This window comes from Tauraco erythrolophus, chromosome 14, assembly GCF_009769465.1.
Source record: "Tauraco erythrolophus isolate bTauEry1 chromosome 14, bTauEry1.pri, whole genome shotgun sequence".
NCBI lineage: Eukaryota > Metazoa > Chordata > Aves > Musophagiformes > Musophagidae > Tauraco > Tauraco erythrolophus.
In genome coordinates, this window is record NC_141478.1 from 376499 (window position 1) to 404449 (window position 27951).

General features: G+C 66.4%; 4 protein-coding genes across 9 annotated transcripts; 2 read left to right on the forward strand and 2 right to left on the reverse strand.

The window, feature by feature from the left end:
* The first annotated feature begins 140 nt into the window (after positions 1-140).
* Positions 141-7238, forward strand: UNC45A (unc-45 myosin chaperone A). Its single transcript, XM_086620145.1, is given in 20 exon segments — positions 141-152; positions 802-960; positions 1339-1375; positions 1481-1656; positions 1758-1850; positions 2125-2295; positions 2516-2684; positions 2935-3102; positions 3239-3410; positions 3636-3936; positions 4117-4211; positions 4287-4428; positions 4614-4754; positions 4941-5068; positions 5255-5321; positions 5495-5608; positions 6152-6267; positions 6388-6505; positions 6595-6750; positions 6978-7238. Coding segments are annotated over 20 exon segments (2796 nt in total).
* A 368-nt stretch (positions 7239-7606) lies between these two features.
* Positions 7607-11874, forward strand: RCCD1 (RCC1 domain containing 1). Of its 2 annotated transcripts, none has more exons than XM_086620490.1 (7): positions 7607-7763; positions 8356-8710; positions 10554-10675; positions 10885-10997; positions 11137-11278; positions 11486-11515; positions 11732-11874. In XM_086620490.1, exons 1-7 carry the CDS (start codon positions 7607-7609, stop codon positions 11872-11874), a joined length of 1062 nt encoding a protein of 353 aa, XP_086476616.1. The 2 variants fall into 2 exon arrangements, with proteins under 2 accessions (XP_086476616.1, XP_086476615.1); XM_086620489.1 differs by having other exon boundaries at positions 10885-10989; positions 11126-11278.
* Positions 11875-13083: 1209 nt separating this feature from the next.
* On the reverse strand, positions 13084-19303 carry PRC1 (protein regulator of cytokinesis 1). The gene is made up of 14 exons (XM_086620231.1): positions 19293-19303; positions 18959-19091; positions 18441-18563; positions 17849-18082; positions 17596-17766; positions 17189-17338; positions 16748-16895; positions 16495-16631; positions 16193-16288; positions 15896-16042; positions 15442-15552; positions 14998-15108; positions 14603-14788; positions 13084-13161 (listed from the first exon to the last, which is right to left on the reverse strand). The coding sequence occupies exons 1-14, from the start codon at positions 19301-19303 to the stop codon at positions 13084-13086; spliced, it is 1836 nt and encodes a 611-aa protein (XP_086476357.1).
* Positions 19304-19892: 589 nt separating this feature from the next.
* VPS33B (VPS33B late endosome and lysosome associated) lies at positions 19893-27797 on the reverse strand. 5 transcript variants are annotated; one of them, XM_086620122.1, is made up of 23 exons: positions 27702-27797; positions 27203-27283; positions 26964-27022; positions 26720-26769; positions 26299-26366; positions 26021-26066; positions 25565-25659; positions 25032-25136; positions 24449-24545; positions 24159-24236; positions 23787-23860; positions 23278-23364; positions 23102-23192; positions 22779-22853; positions 22382-22446; positions 22236-22290; positions 22102-22148; positions 21681-21813; positions 21290-21363; positions 20725-20826; positions 20472-20547; positions 20280-20396; positions 19893-20002 (listed from the first exon to the last, which is right to left on the reverse strand). In XM_086620122.1, the coding sequence occupies exons 1-23, from the start codon at positions 27795-27797 to the stop codon at positions 19923-19925; spliced, it is 1851 nt and encodes a 616-aa protein (XP_086476248.1). In that variant the 3' UTR covers positions 19893-19922. The 5 variants fall into 5 exon arrangements, with proteins under 5 accessions (XP_086476248.1, XP_086476247.1, XP_086476249.1 ...); XM_086620121.1 differs by having other exon boundaries at positions 26964-27025; XM_086620123.1 differs by lacking the exon at positions 27203-27283 and having other exon boundaries at positions 26964-27025.
* Positions 27798-27951: the final 154 nt, after the last annotated feature.

The following is a 27951-nucleotide window of genomic DNA, read 5'->3' on the forward strand; positions in this document are numbered from 1 at the left end:
ACGCGGCCGGTGCCGGCACCGCCGGGCCGCGGGGGGGCGCTGGCGGCTCCCGGCACCGCCCCGTCACGTGACACGGGCGGTGGCGTCGGGGTTCCCCCGGCGATCGGCCGTGACGTCACGGGCGCGGCGAGAGCGGCGCGATGGAGGAGGCGGTGAGCGGGCGTAGGGCGGGCCGGGGGCTGCGGGGGGGCTCGGGGGCCGCGGCAGCCCGGGGCGGGGGGTTCTGTCCTGGGCCCATCCCCGGGGCAGCCGCCCGTGGCGGGGCAGGGCCGTGCCCGTCCCCGTGGCACGCGTGTCCCGGCCCTGCGGCGCGTGTGTCCCATCCCCGCAACACTCGTGTCCCATCCCCGCGACACGCGTGTCCCACCCCTGTGGCACTCGTGTCCCATCCCCGCGACACGCGTGTCCCACCCCTGTGGCACTCGTGTCCCATCCCCGCGACACGCGTGTCCCACCCCTGTGGCACTCGTGTCCCATCCCCGCGGCACTCGTGTCCCATCCCTGTGGCACTCGTGTCCCACCCCTGTGGCACTCGTGTCCCATCCCCACGGCACTCGTGTCCCATCCCCACGGCACGCGTGTCCCATCCCCACGGCACGCGTGTCCCAGCCCTGTGGCACTCGTGTCCCATCCCCGCGGCACTCGTGTCCCATCCCTGCGGCACTCGTGTCCCACCCCTGTGGCACTCGTGTCCCATCCCCGCGACACTTGTGTCCCATCCCCGCGACACGCGTGTCCCATCCCCACGGCACGCGTGTCCCAGCCCCGCGGCACGTGTATCCCAGCTGCTGCCCTCGGCAGGTGACGGCGGGGCAGCTGCGGGAACGCGGCAACGCGCTGTTCCAGGCGGGGGACCACGGCGCGGCCCTCGCCGCCTACACGCAGGCGCTGAGCCTCTGCGACGCCGAGCCGGAGCGCGCCGTGCTGCACCGCAACCGGGCCGCCTGCTACCTGAAGCTGGTGAGAGCGGGGCGGGGGTGGCACCGCGGACCCTGCCGGAACCTGCCGAAACCTGCCCAGCCGCCCCGGCCCGCTGGGGCTGCGCTGCCGGCGGCTGCCCTGGCCCGGCTGCCTGCGCCCACGGCACGCCCGCGCTGCCGGGTGCTGTCGCTCCCCGGGCAGGGCGCCGGTGGGTGTCTCGGGCTCCTCAGGGACCCCATGGGGGTTGTGTCCTGGGAAGGACTCAGTGTCCTGCTGGGCTGGCTCATGGTTCCCATCCCCAAACCCTACAGCCCTTTCCCTGCCCTCCTCTCTGCCTGCGGCAGGCTGCGCTGAGCGACGCCTGCACGGGCAGCACGTCAGGCGTTCCCCTCTCCTTGACTCCCCCTCTCCCTGCAGGAGGACTATGCCAAGGCAGAGGCTGATGCATCTAAAGGTACTGCCGGTGGTGGCTGGCAGGGGACCAGCCTCCATGCGCTGCCCGCCCGGGCAGACTGGAGCAGCCCTGGGGCTTTGCGACAGATCCCCTGCTTGCCCACAGCCATTGAAGCCGACGGCCGGGACGTGAAGGCGTTGTTCCGCCGGAGCCAGGCGCTGCAGAAGCTGGGCCGCCTGGACCAGGCTGTCGGTGACCTGCAGCGCTGCGTGAGCCTGGAGCCCAAGAACAAGGCCTTCCAAGAGGCCCTGCGCGCCCTGGGCAGCAGCATGCAGGAGAGGGTGAGCGGAGAGGCAGCGTGGGGGCTGCTGTGGGTGCCCCGTGAGCATGGTGGGCTCCGGGAAGCCATGAGGACTGAGCTGCTCTTTATGCTCTGTCTCAGATGAAGACCATGTCCTGCACGGACTCGAAAGTAGAGCAGATGTTCCAGATCTTGCTGAATCCTGAAGAAAAGGACGTGGACAAGAAGCAAAAGGTGTGAGCTCTGGGGAGCGGAGGGCAACACGGCTTCACTGGAAGGCAGGGAGGGGAGGAACGGGGTTCCCAGGTCAGTGCTGCGGGCCGAACGGTGTTGCCTGGGCAAGGCCAGGCTTCCCACCAGCAGAACGTGCGCCCCACAGCCTGGGGGTGGAAGGCAGGTGCCTGTGGCTGCGCTGGCTGCTCTGCCAGCTCCTGCTGGGGAGGTTCCCCGTGCACAGCGGGCTGCGTTCTGGTGGGCAGGTGACCCAGACATGACTCTCCTTCCCCAGGCTGCGCAGAACCTCATTGTGCTGGCGCGAGAGGAGGCCGGAGCAGAGAAGATCTTCCAAAGCGATGGCGTGCGACTGCTGACGCAGCTGCTGGACACAGCCAAGGCTGACCTGATGCTGGCGGCCCTGCGCACCCTGGTGGGGCTGTGCTCCGGGCACCGCTCCCGGTAGGTCCCACAGGACAGGGCCTGGCCCAGGGGAGTTGATGTCGGGGTGCTGCGAAGCGCGTCGGGAGCATCGCTGGCCTCGGGCTGCAGCCCTGCTGAGCTCTTACCTGCCAAACCTGAGTTTGAAGGAGCCTTGTTGTGACAGGCAGCTGTCCCAGTAAGGTGTTGGGAAGTGTGGAGGCTTCCCTGAAGCCTCTAGCAGGCAGCTGTGCTTGTACCCGCAGACCATGGCCATCCTAGCAGAGCTGGGGGCCCCTCGTCTCTCGGCAGTGCTGGGCGTGGAGCACGAGCAGGTGTCCCTGGCTGCCTGTAACCTCCTGCACGTCATGTTCGACTCCCTGAAGGAGGGGCTGCAGAAGGACTTCCGTGGCAAGGAGGATGCAGTGGTGCTGGGTGAGTGCCGGTGACCCCGGCTGGCTGGCAGTGGGGTGAGGAGGTGCTGAGCTGCAGCAGGTTCTTCTCCCACTGCCTGTCTTGTCGCCGCTCCCTGCCGCAGAGCTGGGACTCTGCTCCAGGGTTCATACGTGGTTGAGCTGGGAGGCAGGAGCCCCTGGTCATGGCAGCATCTCCTGCCAGCGTCACCACGGCGGGGGTGAAGCCTACACCCAGGGTTCTGACTGCTGAGTACCATCTCTTCTGGAAGATTCCTCCAAGGACCTGAAACTGCTCATCAAGCACCTCCTAGAGCTGCTGGCCCTGGAAGGGGCCTCTGCGCACGGCCGTGACAACGCCCTCAACCTGCTCATCAAGGTGGTGCCCAGGAAGTCGCCGAAGGAGACCAACAGCATGAGCCTCTGGGTGATCGACCAGGGTGAGTAGAACAGCCTGTGGCGTCCCGCTGGGGCCTCCTGCTGCTCTGCCTCGGGGTGCCACACGCCTCGGCTCCGCTGGTGCGCGTCACCCGTGCGCCCTTTTCAGCTCTGTGCCTGATCTCTGCATCCCTCTAGGCCTGAAGAAGATCCTGGAGGTGGGAAGCACAGTGTGCGGCACCCCGGGCAGCCTGCCCGTGACGGAGAACAGCCGGATGAGCGCCTCGGTTCTGCTGAGCAAACTTTATGACGACCTGAAATGCGACGCCGAGAGGGAGAACTTCCACCACCTGTGCGAGGACTACGTGAGGTGAGCCCGGGCGTCCCTGGGGGCCGAGGGGGGGTTCAGTCTCCTACAGCCAGCAGCCTTCTCGAGAAGTAGCAGCACCCATCTCTCCTGACCTTTTCTCTCTTAGTGCTGGAAGCAGATTGCAGACGCTCCGGAGACCCGCTGTGCTGAGGCTCAGCAGGCTGTGCGGGGCTGAAGGCGGTGTGTGGGCTCAGCCTTATCCCTCCTGGTGGTCTTCCCCTGCAGGAGCTGGTTCGAGGGGCACGAGCTGGCTGGGAAGCTGCGGGCCATCCAGACGGTGTCGTGCCTGCTGCAGGGCCCCTCGGATGCTGGGAACAGGGTGCTGGAGCTGGAGGGGATCATGGACAGCGTGCTGTCCCTCTGCGCCTCCGTCTCCGAAGCCCACCAGCTGGTCGCGGTGGAGGCGCTGATCCACGCTGCCGACAAGGCCAAGCGCGCCTCCTTCATCACCGCCAACGGCGTCAGCCTGCTCAAGGAGATCTACAAGCACAGCGAGAGGGACAGCATCCGCATCCGGGCACTGGTGGTGAGCGTGGCGGGAGCACGGCGGGACGGGAGGAGCGGCTGTGCTGAGCCCTTGGGTGCTGGGCGGGTGGTGGCCACAGAGTCTGCGGGTCCGCAGCGTGTCCCCTCCCTGCTGGGGGGCTCCCGGAGGCGCGTGGGGTGACCATGGCCGGTCCTGCTCTGACGCTGCTCCGGGCTGCAGGGGCTCTGCAAGTTGGGGTCCGCCGGCGGCACAGACTTCAGCATGAAGCAGTTTGCCGAGGGCTCCACGATGAAGTTGGCCAAGCAGTGCCGCAAGTGAGTGCTGCGGGGCGCGGGGCGGGGGGTGCCGGGCAGGGCGCCCAGCGGCCAGGGCTCACGGGGCCCCCCCAGGTGGCTCTGCAATGAGAGCATCGACGCGGGCACGCGGCGCTGGGCGGTGGAGGGCCTGGCCTACCTCACCTTCGACGCGGATGTCAAGGAGGAGTTTGTGGAGGACAAGGCGGCGATGCAGGCCATGTTCCACCTGGCCAAGGTGCGTGCTGAGCACTGTGGGGGGGGCCCGGGGCGCTGGGCACCCTGGCGAGACGTGCCAGGGGAGATTGTGGGGCTTGTGCTATGGGGTGGGGTGTGTGGAAGGGCCTGGTGGTGCCGGGTGGGCTTGAGCCCTGGCCTGCCCTCTCCATCGTGTGTGTGATGGGTGCCCCCTTGTCGCTGCAGTCGGAGGACAGGAGTGTGCTCTATGCTGTCGCCTCCACGCTGGTGAACTGCACCAACAGCTATGACCACGAGGAGCCGGACCCCCAGATGCTGGAGCTGGCCAAGTACGCCAAGCAGCACATTCCGGAGCAGCACCCCAAGGTGAGCAGGGCACGGCTGTTCTCAGGATCGCTGGCCCTGGAGGAGAGCGGGAGTGGGACAGCCTGGGGTCCCGAGCGGGCACAGGGTGTCCTTGGGGCCTTCAGGGTGAGGTCGGAGAACTCGCGGCGGATGGCAGCAGGCAGGCTAATGCCACCGCGCTGAGCGGTGACGCTGCCTCCGGGACAGGACAAGCCGGACTTTGTGAAGCGCCGGGTGCGGAAGCTGCTGACCGCTGGCGTGGTGTCGGCTCTGGCCTGCATGGTGAAGAGCGAGAACCCGGCGCTCACCAACTCTTGCCGGGAGCTGATCTCCAGGTACGGCCGTGCCGGGGGGTGGCACAGAGGGAGCTGGGTTGAGGCTGCCAGTGTCCTGCTGGTGAATTTACGTGCCTATGGTGAACACAAGCTCCCAGGAGAAGAAAGGGGATGTCTGGGAGACTGTTACCATGTGGGCACGCTGCAGGTGTCCAGGTGCTCCAGCTGCTCCCACTTTGTCCCTAGAGTGTTCCTGGCACTGGTGGAGGAGGCAGAGGACCGGGGCGGTGTGGTTGCACAGGGAGGAGGCAAGGTGAGGGGAACGGCCCTGCTATGCCACTGGCCTGTGCCACGCAGTGGGGCTCTGGGGAGGGGGTGGCTGTGGTTTGATGGGGGACCACGCTAGCTTCGGTGTACATGAGCCTGGGGGAAGCTGGGGCTGCTGTGGCCCGGCTGCAGGACCGGCTGCTGCCTCTCCATCCGCAGGCTCTTATCCCGCTGTCCCTGGAGGGCACCGAGGTGGGGCAGACCAAGGCAGCTCAGGCCCTGGCAAAGATTACCATCACCTCCAACCCAGAGATGGCATTCCCTGGAGAGCGGGTATGTGTCACCGCTGTGGGCTGGGGGGACGAGTCTGCCAAGCAGGGGCCCCATGTGGGTGGTTGGGGCTGCGCAGGGGCTTGTGTGGGAGCAGCAGTGGGCACAGACTCACCCACCACATGCACCCGGGCCGCTGCCGTGAGGCATGTGTCTGCTCTGGGGAGGTGTTGGGCTGAGCAGCACGAGGAGGGGCTGCCCCGGCAGGAACTGCCCCGGTCCTTGGGCAGCATCTGGGAGATGGTGGGCTTCGGCTCATCCTCACCCACCAGGGAAGGGTTCAGCGGCCCCGGAGCTAAGGGCCGCAAGGCTGGTGATCCGAGGCAGGATCTGCACGCAGAACTGCCAGCATGATTTTGTCCTTCCCTGGGGAGCAGAAGGGGCAAGACCCCTGGTGTTTCCAACAAAGGCCTGGTGGCCCAGGCCTGACCATGGAGCAGCTCTGCCCTTAGGCTCGGCTCAGAGCTCCCTGTACCCGCTGCTCCAGGGGGTGCAGAGCCCCTGCCCCTTGCTCAGAGTTTGAGCCCTGCACTGCTGTCTCCACAGATCTACGAGGTGGTCCGGCCCCTGGTAAGCCTTCTGCACCTTCAGCGCACAGGCCTGGAGAACTTCGAGGGGCTGATGGCGTTAACCAACCTGGCTGGCATCAGCGAGAGGCTGCGGTAGGGGCGGTGGGGCCAGCGCGGAGCTGGACCGGGTTGGGTCAGAGAGGGGGCCTCTCCCTGTCTGGCTCGGAGGCGTGCTTCCCTGGGCACGGAGTGCTCACGCACAGCCCGCCACAGGCAGAAGATCCTGAAGGAGAAGGCTGTGCCCATGATCGAGGGGTACATGTTTGAGGAGCACGAGCTGATCCGTCTGGCTGCGACGGAGTGCATGTGCAACATGGCCATGAGCAAGGAGGTGAGGGGCGGGCCGGGCATCTGCGCTGGGCTCCCGTGCTGGGCTCCCGGACCCCCACCCACTCCACTCGCTGCCCTCCCGCCCTGCAGGTGCAGGAGCTGTTCCTGGCTGAGGGCAGCGACCGGCTGAAGCTGATGGTCCTGTACAGCGGGGAGGAGAACGAGAAGCTGCGGCGGGCGGCCTCGGGGACCCTGGCCATGCTCACTGCCCTGCACCCCCCCATCTGCAAGCGGATCCCGCAGGTGGTGAGTGCCCAGCAGTGGGGTGGGGGCACCCGGGACCCCCTGGGACAGCACCCTGTGTCCCACACTCCCTCCCCTGGGGTCCTGGAGATGGGACAACCTCTCCTGACGTCAGCCTGATTCTGGGCCAGGGCTGGGGCTGTCAGGGGCTGGGGGGACACCAGGGCTGGGGGGAGCCGGCCGTCCTCTCATGGGGGGCCATGCTGAGAGCGGCCCCGCTCCCCCCGCAGACGGTGCACTGGCTGGAGATCCTGCAGGCCCTGCTGCTGAGCCCCAGCACGGAGCTGCAGCACCGCGGGGCCGTGGTGGTGATGAACATGGTGGCGGCCGAGCGGGAGGTGGCGGAGCAGCTGATGGCCAGCGAGATGCTGGAGATCCTCTCGGTGCTCGCCAAGGACAAGGACAAGCCGCGCGTGGCCCAGGCGGCCAAGGAGAGCCTGGCACAGGCCGTGGCTTACGGGCTCATCAAGCCCAACCCCGGCCAGGAGTGAGGGCCGGGGGCTGCCCGCGCACGCTGCTCCGGGCCGGTGCCCGCACGCTGCTCTGGCACAGCTGCCCCCGCACGGGCCCGGGTCACGGCTGCCGCCGCGCCTGCGCTCGGCTGCACCCACCCGGTGCCCCGGGGTGGGGGGGGAGGACGGGGCTCGCCGCTGCCTCTGCCACCGTCTGCCTTAACCGGGAGGGCCGGTCGGGGCCCCGCGCCGCTGGGCCCGGTACGGCGGCGGGCCCGCCCGCTGGCACCGCACTAAAGCTGCTCTTGGACCACGGCCCGGTCTGTGTCGCTCCGTGCGCCGCCCCCCGCCCCGCCCGGTGCCGTCTCCTCCCGCCGGCGCCGCCCCCCGGCCCGGCCCGCCCCGCCATGGCGGCTCCGCGCCGCGCCTGGATCGTCTTCGGCTTCAGCACCGAGGAGGCGGTGGGGGAGGTGGGGCCGGGCCCGGGGCCGCGGCGGCTGGAGCCGGGCCCCGGGGGGATCCGCCGCGTGTGGCCCGCCTGGAGCTACGTGGTCGTGGAGACCGGTGAGCGCCCCGGGGCTGCCCCTCGGGCCCGGTGCTCGGTGCCCTCGTGTCCCTCTTCCTCCCGACGTGCCGCCGCCGCCCTGTGCGTGCCTCGGGCCCGGTTCTCCCCTCCGCTCCCCCGTGCTGACCCGAGGCGGCCGGTCCCCGTCCCCTCTCCCCTACGGTGCCGGTTTCCCCGGTCTGTCCTGTCCCGCCCCATCTCTCGGCGCCGGACCCCCGGGATGGACACCACCCCCGGCTCCCGCCGCGGCGCCGGTTCCCCCCGGAATGTGTGTCTCTGCGGGGGGACATCTCGTCCCCCCGAGATGTCCCTAGTCCCGTTCCCACTCCCTGCGGCGCGGGACGTTCCCGCGGGATGCTCTCCCATCCCCGCTCCCCGGCGGTGCCGGTCCCCCCGGAATGCTCCGTACCCTCCCGGCGGTGCTGGTCCCTCCGGGATGCTCCCCGCTTCCCTCGGCGGTGCCGGTTCCCCCGGGATGTCCCTGTCTCCCTTAGTGCCGGTCCCCCCGGGATGCTCCCCGCGGCGGTGCCGGTCCCCGCGGGTTGTCCCCCTCTCCCGACCCCGGGACGCTCCCTCCCGTCCCCTCCGCAGGCGCGGGGCTGGAGCTGCGGAGCGCGGGGCTGCGGCGGCCGCTGCCGGGCTGGGCCGAGGCGCTGCCGTCGGAGACGCACCTGGTGCTGCGGGGGGCGGCGGCGGCGCGGGCCTGGCCGCGGGCGGCGGCGCTGCGGGGCGAGCTGCGGGGCGCGCCCGCCTGGAGCCGGGAGCTGCCGCCGGGGCCCCGCCGCCCCCCGCCGCTGCCGCTGCTGCCCGGCGGCTTCGTCACCCCGCGGCCGCCCTTCTTCGCCCCGCTGCCCGGCGGGGTGCGGGCCCGCGGGCTGGCGCTGGGCCACGAGCACGTCCTGGCGCTGGGCGCTGCCGGGGAGACCTACGCGTGGGGCGGCGGCAGGTGAGCGGGGGGGCGGCGGGGTGCGGGGGGACACGCAGCCGTAGGGCGCACCCGCCCCACGGAAAGGGTGCAAGGGACAGAGTGGGGTGTGCAGGGGAGGTGGTGTGGGGTGTGTGAAGGGGGTGTGGGGGAGGATATGGGGGCACAGGGGGGTGCAGAAGGGTGGCAGCAGCGGGGAGGGGATGGCAGCGGGTTTGCCGGGCGGTTGGGAGGGGAGGCGGGAGAGCTGCGGCGGGCAGGAAACAAGGCGAGGGCGGGGGGAGACAAGGAGATGATGCCGGGATGGATGCTGAGTGCTGGGGGGACGCAGAGACGATGACAGGGAGGATGGGGGCCATACGGGAGGGGATGCAGGTGAGAGGATGTTGGGGGGGGGGGGTCACCTCAGGGTCTGACCCCCCCCCATTAGCTTGCAGGCTTAAAACAAACTGGTTCAAGTTTCTGTAGTGTTGATTAGTCAGCACAGTTAAATAATAAAGTGATGACATGATCAGTAAGCAAATTGAGTAGTAAATACACGGCTCGTTACTCCATGATCCTGTTATTCCTCGTGGTGTTGCACATAATTATTGAGCTACAATTAATAACTCTTAATTCATCTTGATTACGTACAACTGCTGTTGAGTCACAGCCCTTTCTTTCCTTCTGCCGCCCTGCACTGCCTGCGGTCAGGGCGTGAGTCTGTCCCCTCCTTACCTTCCCCTGCTGCTTGGTGCTAGGGATGAGGGGTGGGGGGGCTGTGGGGGCACAGGGGCTCGGGGAAGGGTATGGGGGTGCAGCTGGGACAGGGGTATTGGGGCACAAGCCCATCCCTCCTTACCCTCCCTCATAATTTTCTGCTTTTGCAACAGCTTTGACAATTAAAGCCACTGATGCTTTGTATTCCACTTGCTCACCACCAGCCCCCCCCAGTCTGTAACTGGGCTGTTGTCCTGCCCACAGGCTGCCCTGTGCTGGGCATCGCCCTCCCACCAGTGTTTGGCTTGTCCCTGTTCCTGGGGTCAGCTCTTTATGCCCCCTCAGCTGTGGTTTTCCCTTCAGCAGCTGAGGCTCATCTGTCCTGACGAGCCCTGGGTGCTGCGGGCACCTTGCAGCCTTCGCACCTTGTAGCCTTCACCTTCGTGTCTGGCACCACCCGTCCGGGGCTCTCGGTGCTCATGGCGCTGCTGGCAGCACCCATGGGGGCACACCTCACCCACGCAGGGAGGATTTCGCACACCTCAGCATGTGGGGCCAGATCCTGTCCTGCGTAGCCCACACTAAGCCTTCATGTGCCCACTGTGCGAAACGCTTGTTGTCCCGGCTGGTGCCACCCCCGGGATGAGCCCCAACGTGTCCCCTCCTGGGAGCCTCAGCTTTTGCTTTCGGGCTTGGGGCCCAACTGATTGCTGACACGGCGCTGTTGGTTGCTGGCTCAGCACGGCCCGGATAAGCTCAGCAATCAATTAGGTGATCAATGGACTAATTGTAAAGACGCTTATGAATTCAGAGCTGTGTCGTTCCCCGCACCGTTGCGCAACGTGACAGACTCTGGCACTTGTGCAGCTGTGACCTGCACACCCAGCCTGCCGGGCACCGAGGCCACCCACCCCCACCTCCCACCCAGCCTGGCACTGGGGCAACTCCTCCCTCCACCGCCAACCTGCTCTGGCTGGTCCCTGTGTCCCCGCTGCACCCCCACTTTTGGGACACAGCTCCAGCGAGGGGGAGTGGGTCCTGGGGGGACAGAGGGGCAGCAGCAGGGGCTCGGCAGGGACCGCGGGCCCATGGCCAGGCAGAGTGGTGTGAGGGCTGGAGGGTCCTCGTGGGTGGTGTCTGTCTGTCCGTGTGTGTCTCCCTGCAGGCACGGGCAGCTCGGCCATGGCACCCTGGAGTCGGAGCTGGAGCCGCGGCTGGTGGAGGCGTTGGCTGGTGTGCCCATGCAGGCAGTGGCGGCTGGCGGGTGGCATTCGGCCAGCGTTAGTGGTGAGGGGCCATGCCGGGTGCGGGTGGTTAGGGTGACTGGCGGCAGCGTACAGCCCTGTCGAGACCTGGTCCCAGGGGAGCGGCTGCATGGTGCTGTGCCGTACTCGGTGGGTGCTGGTGCCCCCAGAGCACCCCGCTGCTGCCGGGGGGGCTCAGGGTTGAGCTCTGCTCCAGAGCCACCCCCGATGTGCTCCCTCCTCTTGCCCCAGAGGCAGGAGACCTCTATGTGTGGGGCTGGAACGAGTCGGGCCAGCTGGCTCTGCCCTCCAAAGCGCTGGCGGAAGAGCGGGCGCAGGACAAGGACGTGGGTGCAGGTGAGGGTGCTGCTGGTTGGGCTGGGGGTGGTGCTGGGTCCGCTGCTGCAGTGCTGGCAGCTTGGTGTGAGGCTGAGGATTTTGAGCCTGGGGGGAGCCCAGTCGCTCCTGGGAGCTGAGGGTTGGCTCTTCCCAGGGGACGCTGAGCCGAGGCCCCGCCAGGAGCAGCCTCCTGCCGAGGACGCTGCGTTCATTTCCATCCAGGCATTCCCAGCGTTGCTGGATCTGCCGCAGGATCTGGAGGTCAGCGAGGTCAGCTGCGGGTCCCGGCACACGGCTGTCATCACACGTGAGTGCCCGGCTCTCGCTGGCGGGGCGGCAGCAACACCCCCGCGTTCAGTGCTGCCCAGGAGCAGGGTGGCAGTGGCTAACCAAGGGGCGGCGGTGGCTAATGGGGGCCGGGGCTCACCGGGACCCGGCGGAGCAGAAACCGGAGGCCGGCAGCCCCCTGCGCTGTGGTGCGGGTGCTGGCTGACGGGTGCCATCCCGTTTGCAGGAGGCGGGGAGCTCTACACCTGGGGCTGGGGTAAGTGATGCCTTTTCTCTGGGGCGGTACAACACCCCCCGGGACCAGCTTCCTTCCCGTACTGCTGTGAGGTTCCGTACTGGAGCCCTTTCCTGGGGTCCTGACTGGAGCCATTTGTAAGGGATGCTCTTGCATTTCTTCCTTCCCCTGAACACCTGGGGAGCTGGTACCCTTGCAAGGGCAGGGGCCACATGGTGGCACAACCGGTGTCTGCAGGTAAATACGGGCAGCTGGGACACGAGGACACCACCAGCTCTGACCGGCCACGCCGCGTTGAGTACCTGGTGTCAGAGGGGCTGCGGGCAGAGGCGGTGGTGTGCGGGCCCTGGACCACCTATGTCTGCGTGCTGGAGCCATGAGCGCACGGCTGCCGGCGGTGAGGAAGACACAGGGAAGCTCTGCTCGTGCCCACCTGCTGCTAGGACCAGCCCCAGCACCATGCTGCCCACAGTGGTGGGGCACGGAGCCCCCCAGAACAGGATCCCACTGAGTTTAGCCCACGGAGAACTGAACTCGTGCCCTGGAACTGGGCTGGTGCCTGACAGTGCCTGGGCAGCTGCCCGAGTGCTGAGTACAGCCCGGGGAAGGGCTGAATGTGTTTATTACATCAACTTTTCCGTAATGGCTGTGGTGGTGCTTTGTGTCATGAACAAAGGATGGTCCCAGCTTCCCTCAGCCCCTCTGGAGCCATCCCCAGCTTAAAGCCCTGCCCGCCCCCAGTGGGTCTCCCCCCAGACAGACAAACAGCAGCAGCTATATACACATATGTATTATTTCCATTAACATTATATACAGAGTTACAGAGCAAGGGGACAGAACCTGGGAATAAATAACAGCAAGTGGGGGACTGTAGTGATAACAAGGTGCAAACGAGGCATGAACCAGGACAGGCATATATACAGAACTTCATTAACAAAGGTGCAGACGGGCTCCCCGAGCCGTGCCCAGTGCTGTGGTGTGGGGCTGAAGCAGACACTCGCTGTCCTCCGCCGGAGCAAAGGGTGAGGGAGAGCTGCAGGCAGCAGTGGGTGAGTGCCATGGCAGAGGGAGCAGCAGGGCAGGAGTTGTACCAGCACCAGGAGAATGCCTGATCAGGCTTGGCACCTGTGACGTGCCCTGCTGTTCCAGCCGCTGTGGAAGAGATGAGCCCCTCAGCGCTGCACCCAGCCCGTGGCCCCTGGCAAAGGGCACGGACCCCGGCTCTGCGCCATCGGCCGTGTCTGTCCCAGAGCCTGCTCTGCCAGGCAGAGCCCCTGCACCCCAACAGCAGTGCCCAGCCCCAAGCAGCCAGGCTGTGGCAGAAGCCACCACCCACCGCTGCGCTACCCTAACAAACTGCTTACTCGAATCTTTAATCACAAACATTGGAAAGAATTCCCCAAATAAAAGCACGTTTTTAAAAGCGTCCCTTCCCCACCCTACCCTGGCAGGCAGGAACCCACCCCCACCCCGCAGAGAGCCAGGAACGCCGGGACCCCGGTAAAACGTAACCCTAGGGAATGCCGCTGCGCCAGGCGCTGCCCAGCAGCAGGGCACTAACTACGAGCGGCTGAGGCTGGAGGCAGCGGTCAGCAGAAGGCATTGGTGGTGGTGGAGTTCAGGACGCGGGAGCTACTGTCAGATCTGGAAGCCTTTGAAAGTTCGCGCTGTGGAAAGAAGAAGGGGGAGATGGGGATGAGGGGACGGCTGCACAGAGGGCAGCGGGGACAGAGCTGTTGCTCCGTGGCGTTGTGGGAGAGCAGGAACGGCTCCAGCCAGCACGGAGGGCAGGCCAGGCCAGGCTGCTCCCGCCGCTTTGTTTGGGTTCCCACCCCTCTTGCTTCGGAAGAGGGCAGGAGAGCGTTAGCAAGAGTAGCCCAGACAGAACTTGGAGCCCATCAGCCTCCCAGAAGCAGGAGCACCTGTTGCCCAAACAGCCCGGGAACCACATCCCTCCCTCGGGCACAGGCTGGCTGTCCCGGGAAGGACCCTGCCAGGTCAGCAGGACACAAATGGGCTGCCCCTCCGCGAAGGGAGGGGAAGCAGGCAGATGGGGACAGCCATGCCCAGCTGCTGGAGGAGGGGAACACCCAAAGCAGCACCCACCCTGCCCCGAGGCTGTGCACGATCCAAACCTGGGAACCTGGGATTGCAGCCTGGCACAGCCCCAGGGGCACACAGGGCACTGCACACACAGGCTTAGCTGCCACAAGGACGGGATGCTCATGGCTTTCTCGGGTCAGCAGATGTTACCGCTTGGGCTCAGCCCATACTAAGAGGAGGGCAGAGGCCACTAAGGCACCTCTGGCGCGACACGAAGCCCCATCCATCAGCAGGGAGCACCTTCCCTGGCAGCTGGGGCCGTGGCACAGCCCTCGCTCACCCCGCACACCGCAGAGACCAGCGGCAAAGGTGGGACAGACACCAGGGCCCCGCGCAGGCTCGGCTCAGAGTGGCAGCAAGCGGGGTCCCACGTGAGCGTGCCACAGACAAGTCCGTGGAGGCAGCAGGAAGAGGCTTCCCCCACCTGGGGGTCAGGAGACCCTCCCTCCCCTCCCCACTGACCAAGTTAAGACAGCGACAGAGTGCTGCTGCTGCCAGGTGCCCGGGCCACCGTGCTGCAGCCCCTTGGAGAGGCCGGGGAGCATCACCACCTCCAGAACACACTGCACCAAGTGACTGGAACCTCAGGGGTGGGGGGAGACTTCGCTCAAGCAGCTAGAGACAGGCCCACCTTGGGAGAGTGGCTGCATCCCTTCAGCAGGGCTGTGCCAGGGGGCCTGAGCCATGTACGGCTTTGCCCCTGCGCAGGGCTGGGAGGTGCCCCCGACATCAGGGTTTCTCTTGAGTTTGTCTGTTCCCCACTGGGCTGCTCAGGGCCTCTGCGTGACATGAGCAGCACTCGGCCTCAGCCACCAAACCTCAAGTTTAAGTTCTCGCTGCAGAGCCAACAGATCTGCTGCCACGGGCACTGGCAGGAACAGTCGCCCTGCACGGGGACACTGGGAGGGCTGTGCAGAGCTGAGCCCCTTGGGGTGCTCCGGGAGGGGGGAGCGCACCCCCCGTGCTGCCCAGCGAGGGGAGGTGGGTTTAGAAGAGGTGAATTACCGCAAACTCAGAATAGGTGCTGGCAACAGAATTAACGCTGTGGTTACGCTGGGCAGGGGCTGTGGGGGTGCACCCACCGCTCAGGGTGGTTCCGTTCAGCTGCGACATGTTCTCCTTGTTCCGCTCCCTGTATCCGTGACGGGGGGGCTTCGCAGCCACACGGCTGGGGGTCCGAGCCTGGCCGAACTACAGGACGAAGCGACAGACAATATCCTATCAGGATCGCGGCAGCTCAACGCAGCAGGATACAGACAAATGGGGCTTCTGCACCCCAGGAGTTGGCAGGAAAGGCAGTGAAGCACAGTGCGACAGCAGTCGGAGCTGTGCCGTGCCAGCTCACCTGTCACCTTCCCAGCTCACCCTGCTGGGCAGGGACTCCCTGGAAAGCTCCTTACCTTCCCTCCGGAAGGCGGCAACCGAGACGTTGGCGAGTGGTAGATGGTTCCCCCAAAAGCTGAACGAACAGTGTTGTTGGGTGTGGCGCTGGAGATGGAAGTGCCGTTGAGCTGAAGGGAAAAGCAGAGCACACGTCATGGGGGGGAAGCTGGCAGCTACACCGCGCAACGCAAACCGAGGTGGAAGTCCTGGCTGCGCAGAGCCTTCTGCCCCCGGAGCACCACAGCACCACGGGCTTGACTGTCCCCAGGGAGAACAGGGGTGCCGGTGGCCTGGGCCCTTCCCCGGCTTCCGTTACGCTGCCACAGCACCCCAGACCCTCCCTGCATCTCCGTGTGGCACTGAGGCTGGCCCAAAACAAGGCACAGCTCCAGCCCAGTGCCAGAGCTCAGCTCCTGCCAGGGTCCCAGTCACGCACATCTATGCTGCTTCGCACAGCTCACCTTCCTTACTTTGCTGGGCGTCTGGGAGCCGAGCACCCGACGCTTGATGGGTGTCCGTGGGGTGCTTCCGTACATCATCTCCGTCTCGATCTGGCGGCTTTTCTTCAGGTGCTGTGCGAGAGATCTGCACTTACAAACCCGCGCGGAGCCGGCCGAGCGCCTGCGTGCCACTCGCTCCTGGGGAAGGGCAATGCCCTACGGACGGTCTGTGGCACGGCTAAGCAGCAGGCGTTTCCCCAGGGATTTACAGGTATCCAGAGCCAAGCTGCGGTTCTGGCACAGCTGGGGCCAAGAAAAGGGCTCAACGCAGACAGACAGCAATGGACACCAGTCCCACTGCCAAACAGGTGACTGCGTGCAGAGCCGCTTCCAGGCAGCGAGAAGACAGAGCACCCTGGGCAGCGGCTGCGGCTGTGCCCCTGCCTGGAAGCAGCACACTCAGCTTCGCACTCACCCGCTCCTGTTTCTCCTTCTCTTTCTCCAGGCGGTACAGCTGCCACTGCTCCGTCACATACTCCATGAACTGCTGCCCCTTCACCAGAAAGGACCCCTCGTGCTGCTGCTCCCAGGCCTGGACCCTGCTCTCCAGCTCCTCCTGCAGCTGATCAGGACACAAGGGCAGTGTAGAGAGGCCGTGGGCATCTCCATGCCCAAGGACACCCCTCGCTGGCTCAAAGTGCTGCACTTCTCCTCTGTCAGCACTACGGAGGGCTGTTTGGGACTACCACTTCTTCTCCAGGGCTGAACCTACCTTAGAAAGCGTCTTCTGCAGCTTTGCTCGCTGCTTCTCTTCTTTCAGCAGATTGCCCCCACGGTTGGCAAAGCGACTGGGATCAGTTGCTTTTCTCTAGTACAGAAGGGAGATCAGGAGAGAATCAAACGTGCTGCCCAGTCTCACAGCCCAAAATACACTCCACAGGACATAGACTCTGAATAAAGTCATCCCTGCTGCACAGCCCCCATCACAAACCATACCAGTGCTCCAGATTCCAGCACCCCATCCCCTCACCGACCCACTGTGCCAGGCAGAGCACATTCCTGCCCAGGCAATACCTCCAGCTCCAGAAAGAGCTTCCAGTTCTCCTCCCATTTCTGGACGGCCTCAAACAGATCTTTGTGTGTTTCATAGTAGCTCTTCATCTTCCCCACCTCAGCATCGTGGAGCTCAAGCAGGGTCTCTGTATAGTCCTCTGGAGATGACAGAACAGCACTTTCAGGAGGCAACTGGGATCCCCACGTCTCTGCCTGCTGAGGGCAGCCTGCAGCTCCCACTGGGAGTCAATGAGCAGGGAAAGCCAGTACCCACCATCATAATAGGGGCTGAAGCCTTCCCTCTGCTCCTGACTGTAGAAGCATTTGTCCCAGTAGTCAGCCAGCTCTGCCCGGATTGCCTGAATCACAGATTTCATGTTCTGCAGCTTCAGCTCCTCCAGCTGATCCACTTCCAACTGCAGCTGCCAACAAGATCAGAACACAGACTCAGAGAAGGCAGCATGAGAAGAAGAGCAGAACAGGATTTATCTTCCACATAAGCCACTTTCTAAGATGAGGCAGTCGCCAGCACCAACTCCCAGCTCCTCCACCCATGAGGGCAGGATCTGGCCCGCTTGATATGCGGAAATAGACGCTCACCCCGCTCCTGACCACCGGAAGCGGCTCCTTCGCTCCGGCTAAACAAACAGGAGCGTGAAACCCAGAGCTGCTGCTCCCCAGCCCTCCCCCCTCCAGGGCACAGGAGGGTCCTTACAGCTTTCATGGTTTTGGCTCTGGACCCAGTCATGTGCACCGCAGAAGACTCTCTCTCCTCCACAGGAACCTGCAGCCTTTCCCAAAGCGCAATGATCCTGGAGCGCAGCTCTGTGCACACAGCTTCGTTCAGGGACCGCTGGGCTTCCAGCTGCAGGAGGGAGAGCGCAGGGTCAGCGCCAGCGCAGCCCGGCCCCGAAGGGCGCGAGCCGGCCGTCTGCTCTGCCGCTCCTCGCAAAGGCACTCCTTGTCTTCCAAGATCTCTTTGCAAAAGCTCCCGAAAGGATGTTCTAGCACACAGGCCCACTGAAAACTGGGCAGTCACTCTTTACGCCGCGATGCCAGCTGCCACCAGGACCCACCAACACTCGCTGCAGCAAGCAGCGCTGCCTCAGTGTGCCAACGTACCTGCTGCAGCAGATTCTGGAGGGCAGCGATGTTGTCCGTGGACAAGCAGAAGGCTTCCTCGTCCTCGCACACCACGTCCCGCTCAAAGCTTGTGTCTGGAGTGTGGTCCAGTTCCTCCATGAGGAGGATGATTTGCCTCTTGCTGCTGACAAACTTTTCTCGCCTTTGCTCCTGGAGGTGACGAGCAGCATTAGCAACCAGCAAGCACCTCGTGTGCCACCCTCGGCGAGATCCTCAGCCCCTCTCCGCTTACCTTCTCGGCGGTCAGGGAGGCCAAGTGGCGCCTGTAGCGATCCAGGTCTTCCAGGCTGGGCACGGCATCGCTGTCAATGCAGAACGGGGTTGTGCAGAGGATGTCACACAAGTCTTGGTCTTGTTCTTGCAGGGTTTTCAGCTCCTGCTTCCTGTCTTTTTTCTGCTTTAACAGCACTTCCACACGAGTGCGCAAATTCTTCTCCATCTGCAGAATGGTACTTTCTTCCTCTGCCTAGAAGAGTCCAGAAACCAGCTCTTTTCTCCACAGCTCTCACAGACCCGACTCATGTATTTAGGCTTCTAAAACTAAGACCTAAGACACATAGCCCTAGTTCCGAGCAAGATGCTCCCCAGGAAGGTGCAAATGCAGCAGCAACACACCAAACAAGACGCTGTAAGACACCTGGCCTCCTCCCAACCATCTCCCAGCGCCTGATCCGTGAAGGGCCACAAAGCCTTTGGCTCTACCAAGCGTCAGGATGAGCGGTGTTTGCCTTGCGAGCTCTGTCCTCACCAGGACACCCAGGCAGAGGCCAGGCAACAGGAGACTGTTGCCACCAGGATCCTAGGAGTGAAACGCAATACCGTACCTCAAAGGGGTCCAGCTGGAGCTCCCTGCAGAGGAGGTCAAGCTCCTTCCGACACATGGCGATGCTCTTCAAGAGACGCTCCTTCAGGCTCTCCTCCTCTGCGACCATCATGTCCAGGAGATTCTGCAGCACAGATGTGGTCAGAGGCAGGCGGCAGGGACGGAGCGAGGGGAACACGCAGCCGGTGGGACGGCAGCAAAGCCGGAGCCAAGCGAAGGGCCAGCCGGAGGGGCGGGCGGCATGCGGTGCCCACGGGACGGGGCCCCGCGGGGCACAGCGACAGCCCCGGGTGCTCCCGGCCCAAACAGGGACCTCCGGGCGCTCCCGCTGGACCCGGCTGGCCCCGTACCCGCAGCCGGGCCCGGGCGCCGCGAGAGCGCCGCTGGGGGAGCTCACGCCGAGCTGCCCCCGCCCCGGGCCGGGGCGCTCCCGCTGCAGCCGCAGGCCCAGCAGCGAGCGAGCGGGGTGCTCGGCAGCCCGGGGACCCCCCCCCACCCGGGACCCCCGCCGCCCCTCACCTTGATGTGCTTCTTGACCACCTCGGTGCGCTCCAGGCGCTGCTCCTCGGGGATGCCGATCTCCTCCCAGATATCCCGCAGCGCCGCCATGGCGCGGTTCAGGCACGACACGGCCTCGGCCGCCAGCACCTCGCTGAGAGCACCGGGGCCACCGGCCATCAGCGACCGCCGCTGGCCGGGGGCGGGGCCGGCGGGGCCGGGCGGGGCCGGGGCCGGGGCCGGGGCGGGGCCGGGGCCGCCCGGTCGCCGGTCCACCCCCCACCTCCGCACCCCCCCCCCCGGGCCACCTCTCCCCCCACCCGGTCCCGCCGGGTCGCGGCCCCCCGCCCCGCACCTCTTCCTCATGGCCGCCGCTGCGCCGCGCTCCGCGCCGCCGATTCAAACTCGCCCCCGGCCGCGCTCACTGGCTGCCGCCCGCCGCAGGCCCCGCCCGCAACCGCCGCCTGCCTACCCGTCGTGCTCGCGACCGGCCACGCCCCAAGCCGGCCGCGAACCAATGGCAGCGAAAAGCCTTCGGGGCCTCTAGCCAATCAGGAGCGAGATGCGCACCGCCGTGTCGTCACGCCTAACGGCACTTTCCGTGAGGCGCTGGGCGCGCGCTCGGTGTTTGACAGCAACCGCTGGGCGGCGCCCGAGGGCCACTGCGCATGCGCCGGCCCGGGGCGGGCCGCTCCCCACCCCCGGCGCTGCCTCCGCCGGACCCCCCCCTGCCCCGGGACCCCTCCCTGCCCCGGGACCCCTCCCCGCCCCAGGACCCCCCTGTCCCGGGACCCCTCCCTGCCCCGGGACCCCTCCCCGCCCCGGGACCCCCCTGCCCCGGGACCCCCCCCTGCCCCGGGACCCCCCCCTGCCCCGGGACCCCCCCCTGCCCCGGGACCCCTCCCCGCCCCGGGACCCCTCCCCGCCCGCAGCCGCAGCCGTGTCCGTGCCACAGGAGATGTTTATTGGTTTATCGCTGCCCCCATCACGCCCGCGCCTCGATCATGGCCTCCATCATCCGCGCGCTGTTGGTGACGGCCGTGGTCAGGAAGATGAACCGGCACCCTGGGGGAGCGGCGCCGCCAGTGCCCCGCCAGCCCCGGCCGTGCCGCGGGGCAGCGCTGGCGCTCCCGGCCCGGTGCCCAGCCGAGGGCACGGCTGTTCCCTGGCAGCGCCAACCGGGAGGGCCCCCGGACTTCACCACCCCCTTCCCTCGGGCTTCAGCCGCCGCTGACACCGAGCACGGCCGCGGCTCGGTTTTACGCCGGGACCACGGCGTGCCCCGAGCCCCTGCCCGCTCCTGCCCCGCGGCAGGCAGCGTGCCCCCCGCTGCGGCTCTCACCTCTCTCCTTCCCCAGGAAGCGAAGAGCAGCGATTTCGGAGAAGGTGCAGCCCCCCAGGAAGACGGCCAGGACGACGCGCTGGGACTCCCAGGCAGGGTTGTCCTCCACGGCGCCGTCTGGACGGGGCAGAGCGCTGTCGGACCCCCCAGCCCCAGTCCCGCCCGCGCCCAGCCCGGCGCTGCTCGCCCCACCTGAGACGGAGAACTCGTGTCCGTTGAGCAGCCGCACCACCTCCTCCAGGCCCAGCCAGCCCCGGCGCTCCAGCACCTGGGCACAGGGCGGGGGTCAGGGCGCAGGCGCTGGGCACAGCTCAGCGCAGGGGAGCACCGACCAGCAGACGAGCGCTGCCAGCCCCAGCCCCGGGCGCAGGGACCCCCGCCAGACCCCCTGGAAGGAGGCCGGGGCTCGGGGGTCCGCACACGGTGCTCCGCAGCAGCAGCTCACCTGCTCGATGATCTTGCAGCTCAGGGGGACGTAGGCCCCGCTGAACACGTAGGCCATGTCCCGGGGCATTTTCAGGTCGTACTCTCCATCCACCCGGGGGATCTGCGGAGACACGCGAGATACTTGGGGTGTGGGAACAACCTGCTCGGGGCTCCACCAACCCCCACGGAGGTGCAGGTGGATGAGGAGGGACGGACGCTCCGAACAAGCCTCTGTCACCACCTCCTGCCCCACCGCCGTGGGGCCAGGGCCAGCAAACACACGGCCGGGGCGGGCTGTGCGTCAGAGCGCCAGGGACGGAAACGTCACCTCTCCCCCGGACCGAGGTGAGCCCCGGCCCCCTGGACGGCTGGAGCAGCCGGCCCTCCCCTGCCAGCGGGGCAAGTCCGCAGTGACCCCCTGTCCAGGGGAGAAGCCCCTCTGCTGCCCGGAGCAGCAGCAGCAGCTCTGGCCCCACACAAAGCACCTCCCTGGGGGTGCAGAGCCAGGCACGGGCACAGACTGACCAGGGCTCTTCTGGCACCAGTGGGCAGAGCAGCAGGCCAGCAGCCCCACGAGGACATACCAACCCCAGCTTCTTGCTTATAGCTCGAAAATTGCTCTTCCTGGCCAAAGAATTAAATGCATCTGTGATCTTTCCTGGAAAAGAAGACGAGGAGAAACAGCTCAGAGCCTCCGGATTAATCGGAGCCACAGGCTGGGCAGAGGGATACGCAGAGCTCCTGGCTCTCGAAGAGAACTGGCAGCGTTGCCTGCCAGCCCTGCTGCCCCCCTGGGCAGAGCCCCCTGCCCCATCCATAGCACCATCTCTGGGGATGTGCTCTGTGCCTGCAGCGTCCGCGTTTGCCACGTGCTTCCAGCCAGCTCCGAAGCAGCAGCTCCCCATGGGGCAGGTCAGGGCTCCCCACAGCCTGGGCTCCCGGGGCACACGCGGGGCAGGGAGGGCTGGCTCTCACCTGCAGCACGGTCCGTCACCAGCTTGCTGACCCTGCTCTCCACAGCAGTCAGGGTCTCTCCGGCCGACTGCTCGGTCAGCAGCCCGATGCGCTTGAGGTTGTGGAAGGTCAGCAAGTGCTCAGGCCCGTAGCTCTGGGGAAGGAGCAGCCGGATCAGCACAGAGCCCCAGCCGTGAGCACGGGAAGGCGGCAGGGTGCCAGCTGTGTGGGGAGGCTGCTTAGAGCAACCCTGCAGGCAACGGGCAGGGGCAGGCAGAGCTCAGGGCTTGTGGAAAGCCCATGGAGGCAGGGGCTGTCCTGCAGAGACAGCCTGAGCATCCCTGGGGAGCGCTGCTGCCCAGTGCCTCGTGGCAAGCAGCAGACGGAGGAGAAGCTCTGTCTGACACAATGCTCACTTGGCTGTGAGCCCCTAGACACTCACCTGCAGGTACTGGGTTTTCAGGGAGCGGTAGTCTTTGGGGATGAGACCTGTGGGGAGCACCAGGGTGAGCTCTGTGCCAAGGCCAGGGAGCCCCGGTGCCGCCCCTCCCTGCCCTGCACAGCCTGACGCCTCACCGTTCTCCGTGATGGACAGGAGGCACATCAGGCGCAGGCTCTCGATGGGGGACACCTGCGTGGGGGCAGGCGGTGAGCCACCCGCAGCCCCACAGTGGCACTGGGCGGGCAGAGCAGCCCACCCTCCGGCTTGGCGTGGGTCTCACCTGCCGGTCAATGTGCTCCTCTATGAAGCTGGTGCTCTCACGGATGTCAAAGCCCTCCAACAGAGCTACGGCAAGGGAAGAGGCAGCGTCACTTTGCCCACCCCCAGGGCCCTCACCAGCTAACCGAGCCGGGGTCTGGGCTCAGCCTCCCTCCCTGAGCCCCAGAGAATGGGGGACTCCCGCCCCACCACACACCAGCCCTCTGAGGACACGGTTAACCCTGCTTAGGATCTCCAGACCCACCCCAATACAAACGGTCTGGAAGGACTGTGGTCACACAGGGGGCACCTGGGTGTGAGGCTGCCCAGGCCTGGGGCACGTATGTGGGTGTGGAGGGCAGGGGTGTGAGGATTGGGACAGGGGTGGCAACAGTTGTGGGACAGGGAACAGCACTCACAATGCTCGACCTTGATCATCTCCTGGAAGTCCTGCTTGGTTTTCTTTTTCATGATGGACTCGCAGGCACCAATATCTGCGTAGCCAAGAGAGACAACCACTATGGAGGAGTAACGGGCTCTGCCTACAGCTTGTCCCCCCAGCCCCACTATGGGCACTTGCACGAACTAACAGCCTCTGCCACCCTGCCCACTGCTCAGATCATCTGCCCCTCCTGAGGACTAGCAGGGCCCTTCAGCCCCCTCTGCTTCCCCCAGGAGCCCAGGCACCCGCTGCAGCGGCCAAGGGCCTCCCCGTCCCCGCCGTCCCAGCCCCGGCTCCTACGCAGGCTCAGCAGGCGATGCTCTTGCTTTAGTCCCTTCAGTTCCTGGGAGACAAAGTTCTTCATCTGCTTGATGTCCATGCCGCGGCGCCGCTGCGGAAGAAAGAGCATCCAGGGAGGTGACCTGGCTGCAGAGGGACGGCACCGCAGATGTCCCACGCCCCGGGGTGATACTCACGTCGTACTGGGCCTGCAGGTTACGCGACTTCTGGCTCAGGAAGCCGAAGACACTGGAGAAGTGCTCGTTCCGGATCTGGCTGAAGACCTGCAGAGAGCACCACAGCAGTCAGTGCCGGGCACCCACCCTGCGCTCCCCTGTGCCAGCACGGAGCCTGTCCAGCCACAGCCCCCAGTACCCAGAGCTGGCGCCTGCCGGCAGCCTGGACAGCAGTGAGACAAGGTGGTATCCCCGCTCGGGAGGTCAGTGCCTCAAAACACCAACCGGCCGGCACGGCACAGCCTGGCACGCAGGACTCTGCCGACTCAGGAGCCGAGCTGTGCCTGCAGACCACGTTCCTCTGGTCTCTGTACCCCAACCCATCCCAACCTGCCCGCTGAGGCCCAGCAGCACCCGGCCGCTCCCTGCTCAGGCTTAGGGGAGGAAACGCCCCGCTCAGCCTCCTGCTGGTGCCACCGGGGCACGGAGCACCAGGGAACCCACTTCCCCCAAGGCACGCGAGGACTCACTTTGTCCTGGGCGTTGAGCAGAACCTTAATACTCTTGTCAGAAGAGGTGACGTCTGGCCCAAAATCCACGCTCCCTGCAGAGAAGGATGAAGAGCTGCTTTGCCCCAGCAACACTGACATCGCCGCGTGCGCCGGCGCTGCTGCAAAAGGCAGCAGAGACAGGCGATGCCTGCCCAGCCGCTCGGTCAGACCGAGGGCTGTCCTCGTGGACAGCCTCCAGTGGTGCCCCACACCAGGACCGTCCCCGCAGGGAACAGCCTCGGCTGCAGCAGGCCGGCCCTGGGTCTGGCAATGCCAGGCAGAAACCCCGGAGACTCTCTCCGCACGGGTACGGAGCCCCGCGCCGCCCCGTCACCTCCCGTGGCGACCTACCGCACTTGATGCGGAAGGTGTCGTCCACCAGCCCCTCGTACACCACCTGGGAGCACAGTGCCGTCACGTAGTCCGTGTCTGCAACGAGAGCCGGTGCCAACACAGCTGCCCTCCTGCCCCTCGTGCCTCCCTGCCCTGCAGCCGCCTGCCCGCACCTCCTGCTGCTCCCTGCAGCCAGCACAGGCTCTCCCTGCCCTGTTTGCCAGAGGATTCTTCTCCGAGCGAGCTGCCGGCCCAAACTGCTCCCCCTTGGCTGGCCCTCGCCCGCTGCCCGCCTCGCTCCAGCCTACCTCTGTCCATGAGGAAGATGTTGCCAATCTCAGGCTTCCTGCCCTGGCCCTCACCGTCGCTCTCCTCCTCCAGGTCCCGCCACAGCTCGTAGCTCATCTGTGACAGGCAGAGCGTGCCAGGGCCCAGGGGAGCACCCAGGCTCCCACCAAGGCCCACAGTCTGCCCCAGCACCAGCCCCTCGCATGCCGCCGTGCTGTGCCAGCCAGGGCACGGGCCAAGGTGTCCCATGGGGACAACCGGCTGCAACGGGCACGGGGCTCACCGACGGAGGCTGGGCACAAGCACTTCCCCCTCCAGGGAACAGGGTGCTCCACAACACCCCAATGAGCAGCAGATGCTGCCACAACTCCCCCTGTCCAACCCTGGCACGCGCGGCACCAGCTGGCAGATGCCGGACAGCAGGGCCCCCCCGCAAACCTGCGGAGTCCCCAGGGCCACCTGGGAAGAGGCAGCAGTGTGGTGCCACCTCCACGGCGATGCAAACACCACACAGCTGATGGGGCTGGATTCCCGCGAGCTGTACTCCTTACAGGGACCAGAGGATTCCCTGCGTGCCAGCCGAGCCGGCAGCACGGGCCGTACCTTGGCACACCTGCCAATCCCGTACACCTTGCCGAAAGGTCCGTACAGGGAGTTCAGTAACTGCAGGGCTCGAGCGACGGAGTTGATCCAGCGGTGATCTCCCTCCTGCAGGGACACGAGATTTCAGGGAGCGAGTCTGGGCAGGCTGGCTGTGAAACGACTGCCACGTCGGGAGACTCGGCTGGAGAGGGACTGGGGATGGAGTGGGCCCTGGGCTTGGCGCTTCCAGGAGGAACGTGCACAGGAACCTGCTGGGATGCCCAGAAGCCACTCAGGGAGAGGGAGCTGAGGAGGGGCCAGCACAGGGGTCTTCGTGCAGAGGAGGGGAGACATCACCGCCTGTTGGAGCAGCCACCCCCAGCAAAAGCCACCCGGGACAGCAGACAAGGGCCTGCGGCGAGGGCTGCAGGGACGGAGCGGGACGTCACGCATCCGCTCTCTGAACCAAGCTCTTCTGTCCCGAGCCCAACTGACAAGCAAGGAGAAGGCTCCCACCCTGCGGGGCAGCGTCCCGGCAGCATCATCCCACTGACCAAGAAGTAGTCGCGAAAGAACTCGGGCAGCTCCATGCTGATGATGTCTTCGTCCAGGGGGAGCAGGTAGAAGGACCATTCATCGCAGGTGACATCTGAGTGTGGGACAGCAAAAGGTGACAGTCACCCAGCCCTCGGCAGAAACAGCCTCACGGATTGCCCTGGCCCCCCAGAGGCGTGGGGAGCCGAGAGACGGGGCTTTTCCGCAGGGATCCGTGGCTGGACTCCCTCTCCTCCCAGGAGAGAGAAGAGAGGTGCCAACGCTGCGGCGTGCACATGCACGCCCACCTGCGGGCGGGCAGCCAGGCTCGTGGGGACCTGCGGGTCCTGTCCACGCTCCCGTCCCTGCCAGCACAGGGATCCCGGTACTGGGATTCACCGGCGATTCTGTGGCATCAGAGCTATGGCAAGCGAGCCCTCAGGGAGGGGAAGGGCTGGCACCACCACCCCACTCACCACCAAAGACTCCCTCTTCCTCCAGCACCATCTCGCAAGCGTAGAACTGGAAGAGAAGGAGAGACCCTCAGGGCCCGGCCGGGCTCCGAGCAGGCAGGCAAAGACCTGGCGGTGGAAGGGACCAGCTCGTTCCCAGGCACCACGACGTTTGGTTTTAATGAAACATTTCTGGGTCAGAAATGAAGAACTTTTGGTGTCAGTAGAAGGGGTGGCAGGCACGAAGGCTGGGCAGACACGGAGCAGTGGGGTAACTGGCAGCAGAGCGCAGTCAGACTGACCTTCTGGGGGCTGAAGATAATCTTGTACTTCCTGCTCCTCCCCGACATCTTGTCAGCGTTGACAATATCTGCAGACAAAAATCGCGCAGACTCTGCAGAGGCTGCGCACCCCCTGCACCGGCACAGCTCCTTTTGTGGGATGCAGTCCGGGGTCCCGCATCTGACAGGACCCGAAATACCTCAGACAGGAAGCGAACCCCCCGGCGCGGCGCGTGCCACCCAGGCTGCCATCTTGCTGAAAGCCCTTCCCAAGCCCACTGCACACCGGTAGCCCAGTGCACCGACCCTCAGCCCCAGCATGCAGGATGCTTCCCACAACCGTGCATGTCCACGAGGCAGCAGCAGCCCAAGCCCCAGCACGGGGTGGAGGCATGCCCCCTGGCAGTGGGGTGACAACTGCCCCTCAGCCATTGGCACTCACCGGCGATGTACCTCATCGTCTTGATCCGTGGGCGGACGAGGAAGCAGAACCTGCGGTCACAGAGGGGAGTGAGGGGTGCCCTGTGCCCGGCGCTGCCCTCCCCGGCCCCAATCTCTCAGCATCTCTGCCCCGGGACTTGCCCGGCCCACTGAACGCAAATCCTGAGCTGGAGTGGCACCTGCCCCCCACCTGCCCCCACGAACACCGCTGGGCAGCCCCGATGCCGCCGCGGCGGGGGACTCACTGGTCGCTGGCGCCGAGGCCCGGCCGGCTCTCCGCCTTGTACAGCTTGTCCACGTCGTGCTGCTGCGGGGAGAGGCGGGCCGCGGGTGGGTGGCGTGGCCGCGGGCGGCCCCACCGTACCGTATGGTACCATACTGTACCACACCGTACTGTGCTGTGCCGTACCATGCCGTACCGTTCCGCACTGTGCCATACCGTACTGTGCCGTACCGCACTGTACCGTGCCATTCCATTCCGTACCTTCAGGATGGAGACGTTGGCGATGCGGTCCAGGGGGCTCATCAGGTCGGCCTCGATGAACAGGTCCTTCTTCCCGGGGAGCTGAGGGCAGGCGGCGCGTGGGGTCCGCGCCCCGCCGGCTGCCCCGGGGGCTGCTCCCGGGGCCGAGCCCCCCTCCCCTGCCGGTACCGGGCCCCCCCCGGACCGATCCCCTCCCCTGCCGGTACCGGGCCCCCCCCGGACCGATCCCCTCCCCTGCCGGTACCGGGCCCCTCCCGGACCGATCCCCTCCCCTGCCGGTACCGGGCCCCCCCCGGACCGATCCCCTCCCCTGCCGGTACCGGGCCCCTCCCGGACCAATCCCCTCCCCCGCCACCCGCCTGGCGCCGACCCCGATCCCGGCCCCTCCCCGACCCCCGCCTCCGGTGCGGGATCCCGGCCCCCCCCGCCGCTCTCCCGGGCCGGCCCCGGCCCGCAGCCCTCGAGCCCGTCCCCGGGCTGCCGCCGCCGCGGCCCGGACCTGCTCCAGCAGGTAGATGAGCTGGTCCCGCGCCAGCCGCTTCAGGATACCGAAGTCGGGCGCCTCGGGCACGTCGCGGCGGCCCGCGAAGGCCATGGCGGGGCGGCGGGGAGCGGCGCGGCCCCCGGAACGCCCGAACGCGGCCGCGTCCCCGCCGGAACCCCGCGGCGGAAGTGCCGGGCGCCATAGCAACGCGGGGAGGCGGGACGCGGAGCTCTGCGCACGTTTATTGCCCGCGGCGCCCGGCGCC